At 38.3% G+C, this 21,468-nt stretch overlaps 1 protein-coding gene across 1 annotated transcript; it reads left to right on the top strand.

Annotated features, from left to right (window-relative positions):
• The first annotated feature begins 948 nt into the window (after positions 1–948).
• On the top strand, positions 949–14,573 carry LOC141363166 (protein NLRC3-like). The gene is made up of 4 exons (XM_073865745.1): positions 949–998; positions 1,195–1,308; positions 12,486–12,578; positions 12,770–14,573. Exons 1-4 carry the CDS (start codon positions 949–951, stop codon positions 14,571–14,573), a joined length of 2,061 nt encoding a protein of 686 aa, XP_073721846.1.
• Positions 14,574–21,468: the final 6,895 nt, after the last annotated feature.

Below are 21,468 nucleotides of genomic sequence, written 5' to 3'. Positions count from 1 at the left end.
GCATTCTGACCCATTTGCAGTCTAGAGAGTGAGGCCTGGCTAATACCTGTATAGAGGACATTACAGTTATTGAGGCGACTAAAAATAAAAAGATGCACAACTCTTTATAAATCTTTAAGAGACAGGAAAGGTTTCACCTTGGTGGGTTGTCTCAATTGGAAAGGACCCGATTTGACTACCGAATTAATCTGTTTTTCAAGTTTAAATTCACAATCCATGATAACACCCAAGTTTTTAACATGGGGCCTCACAAATGAAACAGATGAGTTGTCACCTTAATTTTATAAGTTATAACAACTCACCTGTAGTTATAACAACTCATATCTAGTCAAGATAAATAATAGTAAGTTGAAATGACTTGTAAATCCAAGTTGATTCAACAAAAAATTTAAGGCAGCAAAGTATTTTTACAGTACATGGTTTAAATCTGCTAACGCACAATTACCCCCTGGTCTAAACAACATAACTTCTGTTTTCTTTTCATTCAAATTAATGAAATTTTGTGTCATCCAGGCCAGGAGCTAAAGAGCAGGCATCTTTCAGATTCAAAGGCAGATACATTTGCAAATCATCTTCATTGCAATGAAAAGAAATACCACATTTTCTACAAATATGTCCCAAAGAGAGCACATACAGAGAAAACAGAATAGGCCCCAAAATGGAACCCTGAGGGACCCCACACATAAGCCGTTGAGGAGACAAAGTCCCCAACATGAACTGAGAATGATCTTTTAGCCAAATAGGATCCAAACCATGCCAATGCAGTACCCAAACTGATCAAAAACAGCAGAGCACTCAGTGGAAATAGATAAAAAAGTTGATCGCAGAGAAATATTTGCTCTAACAGCCAAATGGTTTAACTGGATTATTGTTGTGTGTTATAGTTCAGATCATCAGAAGAGATCAGATCCAGAGTTCAGTTGTGTGTCTATGAAGAGTGATGCGTCTATGAATCCACCAATAAAGTTTAAGAATGAATCAACATCTCCTGCTGTCAGGTATAAAACACTCTGAAACACGTGATTATAGCTTTTATATGATGATGTGTTTTATAAAAGAGATGATAAATTATTCTTGTGATTGTGTTTAGTAAATGTTATCTTCATTATTATACAGCACATCTTCACATAGAGAGACACATCTGTTTAAGTTCTTGGTTAAATTGTTTAACTGGATTATTGTTGTGTGTTATAGTTCAGATCATCAGAAGAGATCAGATCCAGAGTTCAGTTGTGTGTCTATGAAGAGTGATCGGTCTATGGATCCACCAAACAACTTTAAGAGTGAATCAACATCTCCTGCTGTCAGGTATAAAACACACTGAAACATGATTATAGCTTTTATATGATGATGTGTTTTCTTAAAGAGATGAGAAATTATTCTTGTGATTGTGTTTAGTAAATGTTATCTTCATTATTATACAGCACATATTCACATAAAGAGACACATCTGTACAAACACTCAGTTACAGTCTTTATATTAAAATAGTGTATATGAAAAAGTCACATGAAAGTTTTATTAGTAGGTTACATTCACAGAAGAGATGGGCATTTATGTTTTTTTTTCACAATTTCATAGAAGGCTTATAATTACCCTTAATCTGAATTTGGGGTCCCAGATCTGGACTTTTCCTTCATTTTTTTTAAAGTGTTACCTTCATCTCAGGGGCATGAAACTGTGACTTTTCCTAAATAATCTAAACACGCAAAAAAAAACTGGGCTTGATTTGGTTGTTTTAAAAGTGTTTAAAAATACCGTTTGGGGTCAAAATTACCCCACATTGAAAATCAATGGGAAAAACTTAATTTTTTTTTTTCATTTTATTTTTCAAAAAAAAATAAAAGTAAATCCATTATTTTATGGTACCACCCAACGGGTGGTATTTTAGACTTAAATTATAGAAACCAGACCTTTTTATCCATCGCACCATTCAAATGATAACAAACATGAAGTTCAAAGTCTTTACACTTTACACCATCACAATAGATGATATACCCAATGTTACATGTGTTTAGTATATTTTCAGTACCCAAAACCTTAACAGAGAAGGGAGAGGGGGAGAAATAGAGATGAGTTACTGGGTGTCCATGACCCCGGTAGAGAGAGACAACACGTCTCTGTAAAACAGGCCCAGAATGTGGTTTTATTCTTTTATGGTTCAGCTCCAAAAATACACTCTTGTCCACCTGTCCTACAATTATAAATCTGAAAATGTCTACATATAACCCAAGGTCTGGTCCTGGAGCATACTGTAAATAAAAAGTGGAACAAACTTGCACAAACATCTGCGTTGCTCATAGTTTCAACATCTGCCAGATGTGCATGGACTTTAGTTGATACGAGTACCATATCAGTGTTTTGCACTCTGCTTGTTCTATCACTTTGTTTATTAATCATGTGATTTATATAAAATGTTGTATTGTTTTGTGTACCCTTTACTCCTATTCATTACAGTTCTTTAATTATAATTTCTAAAGTTTTTCCACAAAGCAGCAGATGTCAGTATTCTATTCCTAACACACAGAGCAATGTCCAAAAACAATTTAGATTTAATTAAGATCGACATTTAAGGGATTTTTTATTTAAAATAATTTGTCATGAGCCAATTTATGCCCTAGTTAAGTAATTGTGCAGTAAATAGGTCAAAAACGTCCACATTTCCACAAAAACTTTCAGACCCCAAACACCAAAAACTTTATCCTTTTTAACACTGATTAAGAAATATCCACAACAAGATAAGCTTATTATATTATATTAAATATTATACCCCAACCCCAAGCGAAGTTCAAAGATTGAGGACTCTACATAAATTATGCTATCATCAGTAAAAGCCTGGAGTGAATGAATAAACATCGGCTACATAAAAGACTGCACAGACAGCATATGAATATCTTTATCTATTTAGTTTGACATATTTTTGTGAAGAAAGACAACCATATTTAATTTACCTGCTCTAGTTCTTCATTCTACAATAATGTCAGCTGGGGGGAAATTTCTGCTTTGTGATTATTCAGCAAGAAGAACAAAAGACATTTCTAAGAATATATGAATTTAACACTATTTTACAAATAACATAAGCTGACTTGATTAGTGGTCAACCGATATGGTTTTTTATGGCCGATGCCGATATTTTAAATATATCATTATAGTAACTGAGAAACAAAATAAATAAATATAGATTTTGCATATTTATCCAATATTCATGTAATTTAAAAAAGTTATAATGAGGTAAACATTGTAATTTGAGGTTTAATGATTAATGCTTATAGATTAAGATAATATGTATAATTAATTAATTCCTTGATATTAATAAATAAATTGCATAAATAAGTTCCATTAAGTTACTTCGTAAGAAGTTGTTTCACTTTCTTGAAGTTAAAAATATATTATTAGACCAATGATTAATCTGGGGTCATTTCAATAAGGAGGTTCATCAACTCTGAGTTAAAACTTGATCTCTTGAATTGACTTACTCTGAGATAGTAAACTCTGAGTTTTCAGTTACAGAACAGCTGATCTGAGTTAGTTCAATAGACTCTCGAGTAGGTTGACTCTGAGTTAAGCGCGTGCACAACCAGCATGAAACACTTTCATCAATGGAGCTCCGATATTATGATATACCATGGCAATAGCACGTAAAAAAGAGGTCCACATCCTTTTTACTACTGAACGTGTTACTGCAAGTGTACAGCAACTACGAGCATATATTTTAAAGAAATTAGTGGTTGTTGGAAATTGCTACTCTAGTAAATGCGTACATTTAATCACGGTTAAAATATCAGAAGTACATAAACTGAGGAGGACTGTACATTTTTACACCTTATATTCAATCTCATGCAGATGCAATCCCATCGACAAAAAGATGACAGCAGCTCAGCTAAAAATGAAATTAGGCATAAAAGGCTACGAACTTTACAACTGTCCCTTATGAAAATTAACCATGGTTTTACTACAGTTAAAAAAAAACATGGTTGGTTACGGTAGTAAAACCATGGTTTTGCTGATAGTAATCAATACACCAAAAAAACATGATTACTACATTGTTACCACAATAAAACCATGGTTAATTTTCGTAACCCAAGCTGGTTTTCGAACTTAGGTCGCCGACAGTACGTCTGCCGAGACCACTGCGCACAGCACTACCCACTAGACCAGCAGTTCTGAGTGAATTCATAAGAAATTTAAAGTCAACTGTTCAGATGTAAGAGCACAGTCACAAAGGCTGATGTTAGTCATGTAAGGATATTTATATATCTAAAATGACTGCAAAGAACCACCCGGGGTCTAAGGCCTAGTCCACACGGACACGGGTATATTTATAACCGGAGTTTTCCCTAAAAAAAAATCCTGTCCACACGTGCTCTGTTTAAATTAAATATCCATCCACACGATAAAGCAAAAGCATGCTATCAAGCGCTGTCAAGAGCATGCCACACCAGCAGGCGGGGATATAACCCAAATCGTGTTCCGCAATATAGTGAGATAACTGAGCATCTATCTGTATACATGTTAGAAGCCCTGTTGGCGCAGTTATTATTAGCAAGATACGTCCGCCATTGCACAGAATCATCAACAAAGCAGTCGCGGCACACAATCTTGACATCAAACACAGTGCTGGATAACGGCGCACACTCTGACATCACAAGGCAAAACCCCCGGTTTTACTCTCTACACAACACCAATGTAACCGGGGTTTCTTAAAAAGCTCACCCTGGCCGGTGTTTTCAAATATGCTCGGTTTCAGTGCCCTGATACTGCGGTTTTATGTGGACGAACGGCTGAACCGCGTGAAAAAACTCACGGTTATAAAATACCCGTGTTCGTGTGGACTAGGCCTAAATCTAACTTTCTACAAATGCAACATCATCATCTACAGAATTCTCTATAAAAGTACTTGACATTTTAGTCACTTAGACGATCACTGTACATTAGTATATCATATTAGCTTTACAAGTTATTTCAATTTACTGTTTTAATTATTAAGTTGAAAGTTTTGTGTAATATAAAAAATATAAAGTAGTTAAAATGGTTTGCACTGGCAATTTAACTATAATTAAGCTAAAAAATATTTTACAGTGTATGTAATAAAAATTTGGCCAATGAATGAATGTACTAAAGCAAATAACACGATTAAACACAGCTACTAATTTAAAATGGGGTGGAGACCACAAGAAACTCTGAGTTTACAGGATAAAACCTGCTCCTGACTAGGTTAGATTCGGCAAGTAAGTTACTCTGGAAACAGACTCTATAAACAGAGTATAATGGCGCTTTTCCGCTGAGCCTCATTGAAGTTGCATTTAAGCATATAATGCTGACGTGCACGTCGCAAATGTTCCGCCACAAACTGTAAGTCTGGAAAAATGTAACGGGGTTGCTTTAAAGAAAGCGATGAAGAGGAGAATCCATGTGCAAAAGGTGTTTATTAGTAAAATCCCAATATGGGCCAGCAAACAAATCCAAACGGGGTAAATCCACAATCGTAATCCAGAGACAGGCAAAATATATCAGGGCAGGCGGCAAACAGGCATTAAATCCAAAATACAGGCAGAAGTCAAACACAGGCAGATGCAGGTAACAGAAACAGATTAACAGATACAGATAACAGGCAGATACTAAAACAGATTAACAGGTAAACAGATTCAGGATACAGGCAAATACAGACAGAATGTGGCGATGTAATAATCAGCCAGGAACAGCTATACAGGAAGTGCTTAAATACAGACAGACAGGAAGTGTGAACTGTGACATGGCATGATGTATATCAAAATAAAAGCCAGAACAGAACAGGATGTCAAAATAAAAGTCCAAAATGCAAAAATACACAGAATACAGAAAACACAGAACAAAACCATTACAGAACCCCCCCCCCCTAAAGGGTGACTCCCGGAGCCCAACATACACATAATAAAGTCCAATAGAGGGCGGGCGGGCGGGCCAGGACCTCTTGGCGAAGGCAGGGCAGTTCAGGAGAGGTCCTGGGTCATATGGCCAGGATGGTCCAGGAACATGGGGCAGATGCGGGCCTGGGTCATGGGGCAGATGCGGGCCTGAGTCATGGGGCAGGCTAGGACCTGGGTCATGGGGCAGGCTAGGACCTGGGTCATGGGGCAGGCTAGGACCTGGGTCATGGGGCAGGCTAGGACCTGGGTCATGGGGCAGGCTTGGACCTGGGTCATGGGGCAGGCTTGGACCTGGGTCATGGGGCAGGAATAGACCTGGAACACAAGGAGAGGAAGGGTCCGAGCACACTTCGGCCTCCGCCTTGGTGTCCTCTGTCTCCTCCCTGTGTCCGGGTACTACCCCCCCAAAAAAAACTTGGGAAAGCTTCCACTGTCCAAGGTGGGGATATTTCAGATGGTGCACCAGACGAATCAGGTGAGCCAGGTGAATCAGATGAGCCAGGTGAGTCAGATAAGACAGGTGAGCCAGGTGAGCCAGACGAATCATGTGAATCAGGTGAGACAGATGAATCAGATGGGACAGGTGAATCAGGCAGGACAGATGAATCAGATGGATTAGATGAATCAGAAGAATCAGAGGAGTCGGGCGGATCAGGTGAATCGGGCAGGTCAGGTGAATCGGGCAGGTCAGGTGAATCGGGCAGGTCAGGTGAGTCGGGCAGATCAGGTGAGTCGGGCAGACCAGATGAGTCGGGCAGACCAGATGAGTCGGGCAGACCAGATGAGTCGGGCAGACCAGATGAGTCGGGCAGACCAGATGAGTCGGGCAGACCAGATGAGTCGGGCAGACCAGATGAGTCGGGCAGATCAGATGAGTCGGGCAGACCAGATGAGTCGGGCAGATCAGATGAGTCGGGCAGATCAGATGAGTCGGGCAGATCAGATGAGTCGGGCAGATCAGATGAGTCGGGCAGATCAGATGAGTCGGGCAGATCAGATGACACGGGCAGATCAGATGACACGGGCAGATCAGATGACACGGGCAGATCAGATGAGTCGGGCAGATCAGATGAGTCGGGCAGATCAGATGAGACGGGCAGATCAGATGAGACGGGCAGATCAGATGAGACGGGCAGATCAGATGAGACGGGCAGATCAGATGAGACGGGCAGATCAGATGACACGGGCAGATCAGATGACACGGGCAGATCAGATGAGACGGGCAGATCAGATGAGACGGGCAGATCAGATGAGACGGGCAGATCAGATGAGACGGGCAGATCAGATTCAGGGTCTTGTGGAACCTCGGGAACAAACAAACAGAAGGCAGACCAAACGCACCACAGGGCCATGGCAAATTCAAGAATGTCATAGTCAATGAGGCATACCTCTGTGGCGGTTGGTTCAGGCAGGGCGGCCATCTTGATGATAGGTGCAGGGTGAACAATAGCCCTCATCAGTGCAGGTGTGGTGGTGACGTTGGCCCTCTCAATCACAGGTGCTGGGATGACAGTAGCTCTCTCAAAAATAGGTGCAGAAATTGTGGTTGCTCTCACATAGACAAGTGCAGGTGCAGAGACAGGCAGGATGGCGGCCATTTTGGGATTAGGCAGGATGGCGGCCATTTTGTCAACAGGCATGGTGGCGGCCATTTTAGTAACAGGCATGGTGGCGGCCATTTTATGAACATTCATGGTGGTTGTTTTCTCAAACCCAGGTGCAGAAACAGGCATGATGTGGCTAGGCGTGTCGTGAATATTCACTGGAGGTGCATCCCCAACACCCACAGTGAATGGTGAACCACACAACAAAAGAGCGTGATCGATATATTGTTCTAAAGTCCAGTGTGGTGTATGGAGTGGCATGGAACGGGCAACGTCGCGATTTAATCCACAGTAAAAAATGTCTTTAAGAAATGAATCCTTAAAGTTCACCTGATCAGACAGCTCGCAGAACTCTTTCACAAATTCCTCAATGGGCCGGTTACCTTGGCGCAGATAAACAAGTCGATCAGCTGGAGTCATGGTGCTGGTGGGAAGTTACAAACCTTTGCTGGATTCCGGGTTATGGCTGATTATTCTGTAACGGGGTTGCTTTAAAGAAAGCGATGAAGAGGAGAATCCATGTGCAAAAGGTGTTTATTAGTAAAATCCCAATATGGGCCAGCAAACAAATCCAAACAGGGTAAATCCACAATCGTAATCCAGAGACAGGCAAAATATATCAGGGCAGGCGGCAAACAGGCATTAAATCCAAAATACAGGCAGAAGTCAAACACAGGCAGATGCAGGTAACAGAAACAGATTAACAGATACAGATAACAGGCAGATACTAAAACAGATTAACAGGTAAACAGATTCAGGATACAGGCAAATACAGACAGAATGTGGCGATGTAATAATCAGCCAGGAACAGCTATACAGGAAGTGCTTAAATACAGACAGACAGGAAGTGTGAACTGTGACATGGCATGATGTATATCAAAATAAAAGCCAGAACAGAACAGGATGTCAAAATAAAAGTCCAAAATGCAAAAATACACAGAATACAGAAAACACAGAACAAAACCATTACAAAAAAACATGTTTGCTCAAGACAGTGCAAGCTAGCACGGAGGTAAAGCTAATCTTTTACATTAGAGTGATGACGCTGAAAGTGACGATTCTCTCAGACCAATCAGTGATCTACTGTGTTTTCGCGTCATGTTTGGTAACAGCTCAGGTCGCTTGGAACCCCAACAGAGGTGGGAGGAAAAAAAAGTATCAGGTACCACGTACTGCACCTAATGGGAAAGCTCCCAAAAGTAAGCTGACCCGACTCAAACTAAACCAAACCATGGGGTACTATGCAATGGAAAAGCACCATAAGTTTCCTCTACTTCTGAAACATACTTGACGTACCCGGCTGTCTCAGGTTTAACCTACATCTCATTTTGAAATGGAAAACTCAGAGTTTCCCTCATATCAGAGTTAATATACTCAAAGTTTTCACTTAACCACCTGTCTGAAACAGGCCCCTGTTCTTCTGTTTTGTCTTTGCAAAAAAACATACAAAAACATGACAACTGCACAGTCTAAGTTTTATATATATATATATATATATATATATATATATATATATATATATATATATATATATATATATATATATATATATATATATATATATATATATATATATATATACAATGTCTTTTTATTCAACAGTTGTAGTTACTGTTGAACAGTTTGAGTGAGACTTTGTTGCTTGCCAAACTGAGAGTGTTACACACAACACAACGTCACATTATAAAAGTAAATGATTATTAGTTATCTCACCGTCTTTTAGACACTGATTGTGTGTTTGATTTTGTGCAGCAACACATGAGCTGGTCGGCGTGTAGTACATGGCTGCTACAGGAGTGATTTAAAACATAGACTGTAAAAAAAGATGGACTTAGTGTCCGTGACGTCACCCATAGAGTTCTGAAGATCACTTTTAAAGCCAATAGTAGGCGGTGTCTTGGCAGCATGTCAACACCCATCACTCGCAGACATCCGAAAATGGGTAAAAAGGCGGGACGTGATTGAAGCTGATGTGACTGGTTGCTGAAACCACGCCCGCCTAGCTCGACTCTAGTGACAGCAGTGGCGGTTCAACCGCCACTCAAGTGGCCACGCCCTTAGTTATGCAGAAATTAAAAGGTTAATATAATTTAAATGGATGAGTTACAAAAGAATTCACCCCCTTACAGTTGTCAAAAACAATTTTTATACCAAGATGTGAACATATTTTTTTCTGCTGTAAAGAGTGGCATTTTAACATTGAGGTCTATGGGAATTTAATCTCTTTTGGAGACACCCTATAGTGAGCAGTCGATGAATTGCAGTTTAAATCACTTCTGTATTGGCTTCATCAGAGAGATCGGAAGGTTGCCCCTTGGTAAAAAGCATATGAAGTAGTTTACTCTCGCTGTGCTTTGTTGTCATGCTCCATCCGGTCTGTGGGGCTCTGTGTGAGCTCGAGTGTATTCATCTTGGAACACAATGCTAATGCGCTAACGTGACCCAACAAGAGATTCTATCGGCCAAACATTAAAGATTTAGCAGGTGAGGCCGATAATAAAAAAATGTGAAATATCAAATATCGCAAGCTAAATTTAACAACACTTCACAAAGACAAAGCTATTGCTACTGTTTGCTGTTAAACGGCCATCTGCAGTTATCTGCTTCATTTCCACAGAACACCACATATAATAAATCCTCTATGTTTTGTTTCGTTTCGTTCTTTGTGTCTGTCTTGTTTAGCTTTGCATTAACAAAATAAATTAGGCTATATAACAGGAAGCTAATAAATCTCTCATGATGTGGTGATTTGATGGAGCACCAAATCTAAATAACACGGTGGACAAAAACAAACAACCGGGTGTAAAACTCTAAATATAGGAATGTAGGGATAATAAATGCTGAACCCTAATAATACCTGATCAACAACTTTTCTGAATCACACACCCAATATTATTCACAGCTATTTCATGTACTACGGCTTTTTATCAGTAAGTCCTTATCGATCTGAAATCACTGTTAGTTTGAGTAGTTTATAACATGCATTTGACTCATCAAACATGATCATTATATATATTCTTTATTATCATGAAAATACCTGAAAAGTTTTGAAGAACAGCAATAACGATATATCCTTAAGCCATTTCCTGGAGCTGCGTGTGTAATGGTTCTTCTTCTGCAGCGCATATTGAGTTTCTGCACAAGAGTGCCCTCTGGCTTTTGAATGTAGCGGAATTTCACAGTAATTCATTGAGAAGCAGAGCAAGCATCATCGGCTGATATATCAGAGCACCCTAGTGATCTGTATTGCCAAAACAATTAGAAATACATACAAATTAATTTTAAAATATATTTTACATTAAAGTCTGTAAAAGACAGTACAGGTGAAGTAAAAAAGCCCTGTGGTGGCACATTAGCTCCTTCCCCGCCAGTGGTTTTTAAAAAATTGTCAGCCAGGGTGTGACGAGACACTTAATCTACAAGACGAGACACGAGATTGGGTTCACGAGAACGAGACGAGATTTTTAAATTTTTTAAGAAATCCTCAATGATAAAATAAATGAATGGGAAACTAAAATCACATTATTTTTAAATGTTTTAACTAATCAAGGACTGTCCCTAACAATTATTTTGATAATTGATAATGAAGTATTTTGATATTTTTGGTAATAAAAATAGACCCAATTTAGCAATAACCTTTAAAATTACATAATTATGACGATGCAACAATCATTTGTTCAAATAAAGTATCAAAACAAGTAAACACAGTAATAAGTAGCCTTTGTAATAAAAACCAGCATTATGTGTTATAACAAAAGCCGTAAGGGGGCACTATCGTACCTGCTTTCTTTTAACCAAACAACATTTAAATCCATTTAAAACTTTGTCCAATTCGTTACAACACAAATGATATAGCCACTTTTATTATTAATCAAGAACATGCTAATAAAATCAAGTAAAATCAAATAAAAAGATAAAATCATGTAAACTCTGAGTGAGGGTTTAATCTGCTAAAACACTTCTGACACTGATCAACAAGACAATCGCAACGCGTACAAGAACATGATTGGGAGCCCAAACAAAAAAGCACATGCAATAAAAGACTGAATATAATGCATGCACACTGCACTGGAAAAAGTTTTGCCAGAAACTTAACTTTATGCTGACAGTGACCGTTTCTCAAACAAAAAGCTGCATCCTCCGGAGGTCCCATATGCAGGCTGCATACGTCATCAAGCCTGGTTTATTTCAGTTAACTAGCATTAATGTTAATATTCTGTAATAAGACAGTCTTTATGAAGTATGCAGTCTACAAATGCGACCTCCAAAGGATGCAGCTTTTTGTTTGAGAAACGGCCAGAAACATTTCACCTCCACGGGAAATCTTGTGACATAATTAATTTCGCGATACATATTTGTGGTCCCACACCACTACAGCCAGCGCCAACATTTTTTATAATTTTACATAAGTTTAATGCCTCCTAGAAAATGTTCTTCTATAAATATATAAACATACAGTATATCAAATGAAAGAACAGACCCTCTGCTTTAAAAAAAAGTTTGATCCTAACATTTGTTCTTTTTATATCACCTCTCAAATATGGATAGGTTTCTTCAAAAATACCAAATCTGCATTTTTGTGAAAGACTTCTGATAGATCAGATTCAGAGCGATGATCAAAACTTTGTCTGAACTGTTTGGGGGGAGGGGCTGCTTCCTGGTTTTACAAGAGTGGGTAAGAGTGCACCACCACTCGGATAATAATGGTATTGGGGATTGCTGGAAAAACTCGTCATTGGCAGGGAAGTGATTTCTTTTAATTGATGAGTAAACTTGTCAATGGCGGCGAAAGAGTTAAAAACAAACATTCAGATAGCATTTTTTTTATTCAAATTATAATTGCACATTTAATATTGAACCATTCATGCACATCCCTAATTCACAGTAGTGTAAAAACTGTAAAGGTAATAAAGTTACGTGAAAATTCCACTAATATTAAAGTGTAAAGAAATTCCTGATTCTAATTTCTGCCATCCAGACGAATAACAGAACCTGACTGTAAGAGGAGGAAGATTGAACAATCTGATAATCAACCACAAGACTTCAATGAAAACATGAGTCCTCATTTCAGGTGAATTATAGAATTTTATTTTATTTAGTAGTAAATGTTAGAAAATGCTGACCTTTTCTATTTTGCATAAATGTAACATTTTACAAACCATTAAGAGTCCTGTGTCTTATGATACAAATATTTTGCTCTATACATTTTTACTCTTTCAGGTATTTGTGTAATAATATGATATATTCATTTTTACTTTACAGTCATGACTCTGATCCTGCTGAAGTCTTGAACACATTCAGATCAAATCTGAGGAAGAAGTTTGAGTGTTTGTATGAGGTAACATCAAATAAGAGAAACCCAACACTACTGAATGAGATCTACACAGAGCTCTACATCACAGAGAGTGAAAGTGGAGAGATCAGTAATGAACATGAAGTGAGACAGATTGAGACACAATCCAGAAGAACAACAACAGAGGAGACACCAATCAAATGTAATGACATCTTTAAACCTTTACCTGAACAAGACAAACACATCAGAAGTGTGCTGACAAAGGGAGTCGCTGGCATTGGAAAAACAGTCTCTGTACAGAAGTTCATTCTGGACTGGGCTGAAGAGAAAGAGAATCAGGACGTCCACCTCATATTTCCACTTCCTTTCAGAGAGATCAATTTGATGAAGGACAAAACACTCAGTCTTTTAGATCTTCTTCATCTTTTCTTCCCACAAACAAAAGAAATGGAAATCTTCAGTGATGAATATAAAGTGTTGTTCATCTTTGATGGTTTGGATGAGTGTCGTATGTCTCTGGATTTTCACAGCAGTGTGAGGTTGTGTGATGTAAATGAATCAACCTCAGTGAACGTGATGCTGACAAACCTCATCAAGGGGAATCTGTTTCCCTCTGCTCTCATCTGGATCACCTCCAGACCAGCAGCAGCTGATCTCATCCCCTCTGAGTGTGTTGTTCGAGTCACAGAGGTACGAGGATTCACTGATCCACAGAAGGAGGAATACTTCAGGAAGAGAATCAGAAAAAAGAGACTGGCCAACAGAATCATCTCACACCTGAAGTCATCCAGGAGTCTCAACATCATGTGTCACATCCCAGTCTTCTGCTGGATTTCAGTCACTGTTCTAGAGAGAATGTTGAGTGAAGCAGAGAGAATAGAGATCCCCAAGACTCTCACTCAAATGTACACACACTTCCTGATCATTCAGACAAACATCAAACATCAGAAGGACTATGAGAAGAAAGATGAAGACATGATCTTCAAACTGGGGAAACTGGCTTTTGAGCAGCTTGTGAAAGGCAATCTGATCTTCTATGATGAAGACCTGAGAGAGTGTGGCATTGATGTAACAGAAGCATCAGTGTACTCAGGATTGTGTACTCAGATCTTCAGAGAGGAGTTTGGTTTGTATCAGGGGAAAGTTTACTGCTTTGTTCATCTCAGCATCCAGGAACATCTAGCAGCTCTTTATGCTCACATCTCCTTCACAGACAACAACAGATATGTATTTGATGAAAATCGGTTTTCTAATGTTTTGGGCAAAATAAAACATAAATCATTAAAAGATTTTTTATTAATCAATTTACATCATCGAGCTGTAGATGAATCTTTGCAGAGTAAGAATGGACATCTGGATCTTTTCCTGCGTTTTCTTCTGGGTCTTTCACTGGAGTCCAATCAGATTCTCTTACAGGATCTACTGACACAGATGAGAAGATGCTCCTACAAGAAAGAGAAAACTGTTGAGTACATTAAAGAGAAGATGAATGAGAATCTGTCTACAGAGAAATCCATCAATCTGATTCACTGTCTGAATGAACTGGGTGATGATTCACTGCTGCAGGAGATTCAACGTTATGTGAGATCTTCATCAGTAGGAGACTCCAAACTCTCCTCTTCACAGTGGGCAGCTTTAGTGTTTGTGTTGTTGACGTCTGAGCAGCATTTGGATGAACTTAATCTAAAATCATTTATTGGAGATGCAAATACAGCAGATGAAGTTCTTGTGAAACTGCAGCTTGTGATTAAAGAAACCAAAAAACTCCAGTAAGTAAAACTAACAAAAATCACATGACTGTTTACATATTAAAGCAACACTGTGTAGTTTTCCATGTAAGATTGGCTTGTGGCTCCCCCATGAGGTTTAAAAGTGCAACAGTACCTGGTATCAGACACTCTTCTGCAGGTAGGGGAGGGGCGGGGCTTTGTTCTCCGACCCGATCACGTGACTTATGACTGTGGCTGTAGCAGGTAGGAGGCCAATCAGGTTGCAGTAGAATTCATACAGGAGTTGTTCTACCACTGAAATAATTTTAGAGACATTTTTTAAAGGTCGAAAAAAATAGTGTTGCTTAAAAGGCACAGTAAGTAGGGTTTTTTTAGGTAAGTATTTTATTAATCAAAATCAATGTCTTTATTCATAAATGTCCTCATTGGTGTCAAATGACCTCTGCCAGTGATCTGACTTTTCTTTGTAAGCTTAGAATTTCTTCTCTTTACTTACATTGAACAGTTAAGTCGAAGTAGGCTTCCACGTCGTTCCGCCCGTATTGATAAACTATAATAGCAGAGAGGGACAAAAAGCACTAGCCTACAAACGCCTTTTCACATCGCGTTTTCATTCAGAACACGTGAACCAGCTGCAACGGACAAGGAGATCAGTGATTACATAACGGCTACAGTAGTTGCAACACGCATTTGCTAAAGCGAGGCGCTAGGGAGCACTATTCATTTGAATGCAAAATACAATTTCACCACTAGATGGGGGTAAATCCTACTCATTGTCCCTTTAATACAATTAATCTAATTTTTTATGATTTAATTTTGAATTCTTTCTTTGGGATAATCTTTTCTAACAACAGTCATTTTCCTAATGTTGTAAATAAATCAGCAGTCAATCTCAAAGTTCCCAACGTTCCCAAAAACATTCTGCCAACATAAAAAGCTTCCATATTTGTTGGAGCCGATGGTGTAGTGGACAGTGCTCCAACATATGTTGCAGACGCACTTCCGGCGACCCCAGTTCCAATCCCGGCTCGAGGACCTTTGCCGATCACATACCCCTCTTTCCACCCTGGACTTTCCTGTCATCTCTCTAATTACTGTCTCTCAAATAAAGGCAAAATGGGCCAAAAAATATGATAATATTATTTTTTTTAAAAGTGTCCAGTTTTCTTGATTTTCTAAGAATGTTTCTTGGTTGTCTGAACGTTAGAGCAGTGTTTCTCAAATAGTGGGGCGGGACCCCCAGGGGGGGCTCGAAGCAACACCAGGGGGGGTGCACGAGACCCCGGGGAAAATACTTTCAGGAAGTGATTTTTTTGCACCGTCACTTAAAGACATTACACCCCAATCACGCTGATAAGCCGCTTGAGTTTTTTATTATTATTTATTGATTATATTTAATTTAATTTTTCAGTATCAAATGGTCAAAAAATATTATACTTTAAATAAGGATTGATTTTTTTTTCAGGCAAATTGATGCATTTTCAGTCTTTTCTGTTACAGACTAAAAAAACAATGTTAATAAAGTTATTCTTTGTTGTAAGATGATCGATATTTATTTATATTTGTGTTTTCTTTAATGTTAATAAGGATACAATGTTTTGCAGATGTGTAATTTTATAGACAAATTATACTATTTACAGTCGCGGCGGAGAGTTGGGGGGCGCGAATTGATTACTTCTTCCTAGGGGGGGGGGGCGTGACAGAAAATAATTGAGAAGCACTGCGTTAGAGGAATGTTACATTCGACTTTTTTCAAACTGTATGACAATGTCATGTTTTAATGTTCACACAATGTTTAAAACTGTTTTCTTTATTGACTTTTTTGCTTGTTATGTAAATGATAGGGAATCATTGCATTTTATTATTTTATATATTTGCATTTTATATATTTAAAACTTTTAACCAGCATAACTAAAAATGTTTCAGGATCAAATCTGTTACCCTACCTTTTAATGAAACACATAATTAACATCTAAACCTAATAAGTGATTTGTGTTTTCTACAGCAATATTTTTACAGAACTTTCAGAAATAATGTTTAAGACCTAAAATAATAAAATGCAATGTTTCTCTATCATTTACATAACAAGCAAATAAAACAGTTGTTGTTTGAAACATTGTGTGAACATTAAAACATGACATTGTCATAACGTTTGAAATGGTAGAATCTAACATTCATCTAACGTTCAGACAAAACAGAAACGTTCTTAATCGTCAAGAAAACTGGACACTTTTTATGTTGGCAGAACGTTTTTCGGGAACTTTCAGGGAACGTTCTTAGAACTTTTTTCTGTTAGCTGAGAGTCAGACAACATCTTGTTCATTATGAACACAAACACTTGAGGAAATAAGATCAAGTATTCAGTGTGAATCATGAACTCAATACAGATTTATGAAGAAATGTTCATGTGGTTTAGGACATCTAACACTAATAGTCAGCTGTGTGATGGATTTATTTGACATTTAAACACACAGTGTCTCAGTTACTGAGGGATTGAAAGAGGAACATTACATGAAGAGATGGAGGTTAGAGATTTGTGTTTGTAGTTTCGTATAATTCACATAAAGTCTCTGTTCTCTACAGGTTGTATGGTTGTGGTATCACAGATAAGGGTTGTGTTGCTCTGACTTCAGCTCTGAGATCAAACCCATCACACCTGAGACATCTGGATCTGTCTCATATTAATCTAAGAGATTCAGGAGTGAAGCTGATCTCTGATGTACTGAAGAATCCTGACTGTAAACTGAAGAAACTGAGGTAACATTGTGATCTGATGTTCAGACATAAATCACATATAGATTATAGTGAGACTATATAGAGATCATAACATCTGTAATGGATTTATAGACAATAGTCAACATTGAAAGTGGATCATAAAAGTTAATCTTAGGGTGTTTTCAGACCTGTAGATCGATTGCTTTGTTTTGAAACCGGGGGTTAAATGGCTACAATGTTGGTTCAGTTCGCATACACAAGGCAATATTTCCAAATGAAGCAGACTTTGTTAATACAAGTCATGTGTGTGTGAACTTTCCTGTAATTGCTCAGAGTGCATCTGTTTATAGCTGTGTCCCAATGCAGCCATTGGAGTTGCGCAATGAATCTTGGGATATCCTCAGCTGTTAAGGATCCATTTGTTCTATCCTTAACATCACGGAGAAATGAGGACGCATTTTGAGGCTTCATTCTAAGCATCCTTTGAATTGGAACGGCCTTACTGGCCTTAAGTCGCGCTGCTGTGACGCAATCGGTCTTAAAATACTAGAAGGTCGCAGCCTTTGAATTGGGACACAGCCTATTTTCTGTGATTCTGCTTAAATTCTCTGTCAGGATTAGAGCCCAAAGCCATTTGTTTTGAGAATAATGGCTGGCTGATGAAGTTATTGGCTGGCTAGCCGGCTCAGCCAAAACCTAAATGACTGCTGCAGCCGCCAAACATAGCTGCAAATGACTGAAGCTGCCACTACATGTCTACAGATGTATATGTTATACTGATTAACTAGATCTCAATCTTTCCAGGTAATGAGAAAATGAGACTGAAAAAAACTGTAATATAAACACACACTGTTATCAGTATTATTTTGGACAAAGTTTTGCACATTTCACTTCAATGTACACTGAAGCATGCGTCGTGAATGTGGAAACGATGGTTTGTTACTGCAGTTATATCAGTGCTAAAAATCTCTCCGTTCCAGAATATTTGGTTCATAACATCAATCTTTGATTCAGGTTTGTGCAACCGTGCCCTGAAGATTTAACAAAAGTCTGGGTAGGTCTAAGTTAAAAAAAAAGTATGTAGGAATTGCAGCCTCCGGAGGTCGCATTTTTACACTGCATACGTCATCAAGACTTATTTCAAAATATTAACAATTAAAAAGTTTATTCTTAGTTAATCGTAAATTGTTGTAATATGCGTATGGCTTGCGAATGTAATGCTCAGTTAACTTAAATAAACCAGACTTGATGACGTATGCAGCCTGCATATGCGACCAACACATTTGTAAATGCATTTCATGCATTTATAGTGTAACCATTTCAATTGTAACTTTAAGTCAGTGCTGTTATTAAACCTTTTTATTTACAAATCTGTTGTTTAGTTTTGATTTAGTGTTAATACTTAAACGCTCCATATTGCAATCCAATATATTTATATTCTAGCAATGCTCTCCCACATATTTTGCTATTATAACTGCACTTATTTCCGTCGTTGGTATAGGTTGCAGAAGGGTGATAATTGACCAGAAATACACAGTTTTATAATATCTTGCTGTTAACATTTCTCAGTCATTTCGGCGTTCCTACAGACTCAACCACTGTAGTGAATCCACCCTTACAGTTCTCGCACATTCCCTTTCTCATTGACGAATCTGAATATGAATGTTAACTGGTCTGTGTGGGACAAATCTGGTGTTGAGTCTACGATAACTGAAAAATATTTGGCATCCTTCAATTCATTTGCGATAACTTGTTTAGTTTTTTCTCCCAATACATCAATAAACTCCTCACATATACTTGATGACAAATAAGATACAGTTCCCCTTCCTTTTTGGCCGCGTGTTTCAATATGCTTCGATAGAAAAGGGTCAAACTGAGATATCAGTTCTAAAATGCCTAGATAGTTTCCATTGTGAGGCGAACCTAGGAGTTCATCCTCCCCCCTGAAAGCCAGTCCTCTTTCGGCTAAAAATGTTATTACTGCCACCACACGTTTCAGTACCTCTTTCCAGTATTCCCTCTCTCCAGCAATTTGTTTGACCAGAGCAGAGTCAATCGCTTGAGTGTTTTTAGATCTATGTAATAAGGCTAGCATACAGGACATATGGCCTGGGCTCCTCTCATGTTCAGAAATCCAATCTGGGTGCTTCCAGTCACTGAATCCATCTGTAAAGGCGTGTCTTTTGGATGAGAAAAGTTTGCAAGAATAGCAGAACACCTGTCCCGTTGATGGAGAGTATAAAAGCCACTCTCGTGACACAATCTGGCCGTTTGGTAAGCGAGTGTTCAACAAATCATTTGTAAGGGAGCGAGTCTTGCCACCCAGACCGCTATCCCTTACGGAAGAAGTATATTTTGAGCTTCAGTTATGGAAAGCTGCAGCCCCTCTGTTAATAAGAATACTTTTCACCGAATCCCTTTTTATATCTCCCCACAATGCGGGGTCGTTGTTTGTCTCCCAAAACAGGTGGTCATCATCTTCATCTGTCTTACTTTTATTTTGATCATCCTGACATTGCGATGGCGCAGGGGCGATGGCGGCGGGGGCGGTGGCGGCGGGGGCGATGGCGATGGTGGCGGGTTGTAGTAATCACAGGCCGGCGACTCCGTATCACTGCTATCACGGTTAGTTGTGCTAGTGCCATCTTCACTTTAAGCAGCAGAAACGTTGTTGTTAGCATCCACAGTGTTTGCATTTTTAAAAAAGCTGGAGATTGTTGGTAGCTTTTGTAGTAATTGAGCTTCTCTTGCTTCTTTGTCCTTTTTGTGCTTTCTTTTCATCGATCCACTTGGTTGTGGTTTTAAACTCATTTTTGTTTTGGTTTTTGAGTAACCGTCCTCTACGCATGACTTTTATATTACGCATTGACGCAATGGTTTTCACTCGCCTCTAGATGTCCCTCTCAACAGCGCAACAATACATTAAAATTATTTATTTGATTTATTTACTAGTTTTAATACTTTGCAACTGCAAAAAAGTACATTATTCCTCAATATTTAACACAATTTTACTGAAAGCAAAATTAAAATTAAATTATTTATTTGAAAAGAATAGACACAGTAAATTTGACAGTGCCCCCTGCTGGCCCAGTGCCCTGGGCAAGTGCCCAGTAGGCCCGTGCATTAATCCGTGCCTGGTCATATTCTGTATTAAATATTTCCAGAAATTCTAAATGTCTCATAAAAATAAATCAAATATAACATCTGTCATTATAAATAGAGTAGACAACTTGGTGAATATTTTTGGCTTTAATTTACTAACGTGAATAAACAATCCCTCTCATAGCACGCTGTATCCTGTTACCATAACAGCCCTGCACCCCACAGTTAACAGTGAATCACATCTTCTGAGTACACATAAAAGCATTATCTCTACTAGATTTATGAAGTTTAGATATAATGCATTATTTTCATTACGATACACACATGAAAAGTCCTCGTAAAACCTGCTTGGCACACCTGCTGTCTCATATGCAAGGATCTGATGAAGTAATATCAAAATGTATTACAATGTATTGTTTTGTAGTCCTTAAAATAAGCAGTGGTGTATTAAGACCTTGTGGTGACCCCGACCCACCTCACAAATGATCATGCAAGAATCCACTTAATAATTTATAAGATTTTGTAAGAATTAGCAATTATTACATTTCACAAGGAAACTATCAATATGAACATGTCACTTTTGTAAAATTGAACACAAAAAAACAACTCTTTAATCTGGCATATAACAACATCTGTAGTTAATGTGCAACTACTCAGTGGTGTAATGCTACATTGCTTGTACTAAATAACACAAACAAAACAATTGCAGTGATATTATGCACAATTCACAAACAATTTACAATTGCACTTTTCTGGATTTTGACCAAGCAAACTGGCATATGATGTCTTCTTAATCTATGTCCCTAACCAGTTCAGATTCAATAACAAGCAGGGAAAGTGCAGAAAGACGTTTCTGTGTCATTGTTGTCCTAAGTTCATTTTTCACTCGCTTTAGAGTAGATAAAGACCTCTCTCCTTTACAGTTAGATACTGACAAAGTTAAATACAGTATAAGTGCAACAAAAACATTAAGAAATGTTGTCTTTAGTCCATTCTGATCAACAATTTGCAGCAGCTCTGCAGGTGAGGTCTTGTCTTTACTAAAATGTCTGAACTGAATCAGTTCATCAGCTAAAGTTTTATCTTGGTTCACTGGATAAGTGATGACAGTTTATCAGCCC

This window comes from Misgurnus anguillicaudatus, unplaced genomic scaffold (assembly GCF_027580225.2).
Source record: "Misgurnus anguillicaudatus unplaced genomic scaffold, ASM2758022v2 HiC_scaffold_33, whole genome shotgun sequence".
Lineage (NCBI taxonomy): Eukaryota > Metazoa > Chordata > Actinopteri > Cypriniformes > Cobitidae > Misgurnus > Misgurnus anguillicaudatus.
This window is presented reverse-complemented; position numbering and strand designations above follow the sequence as displayed.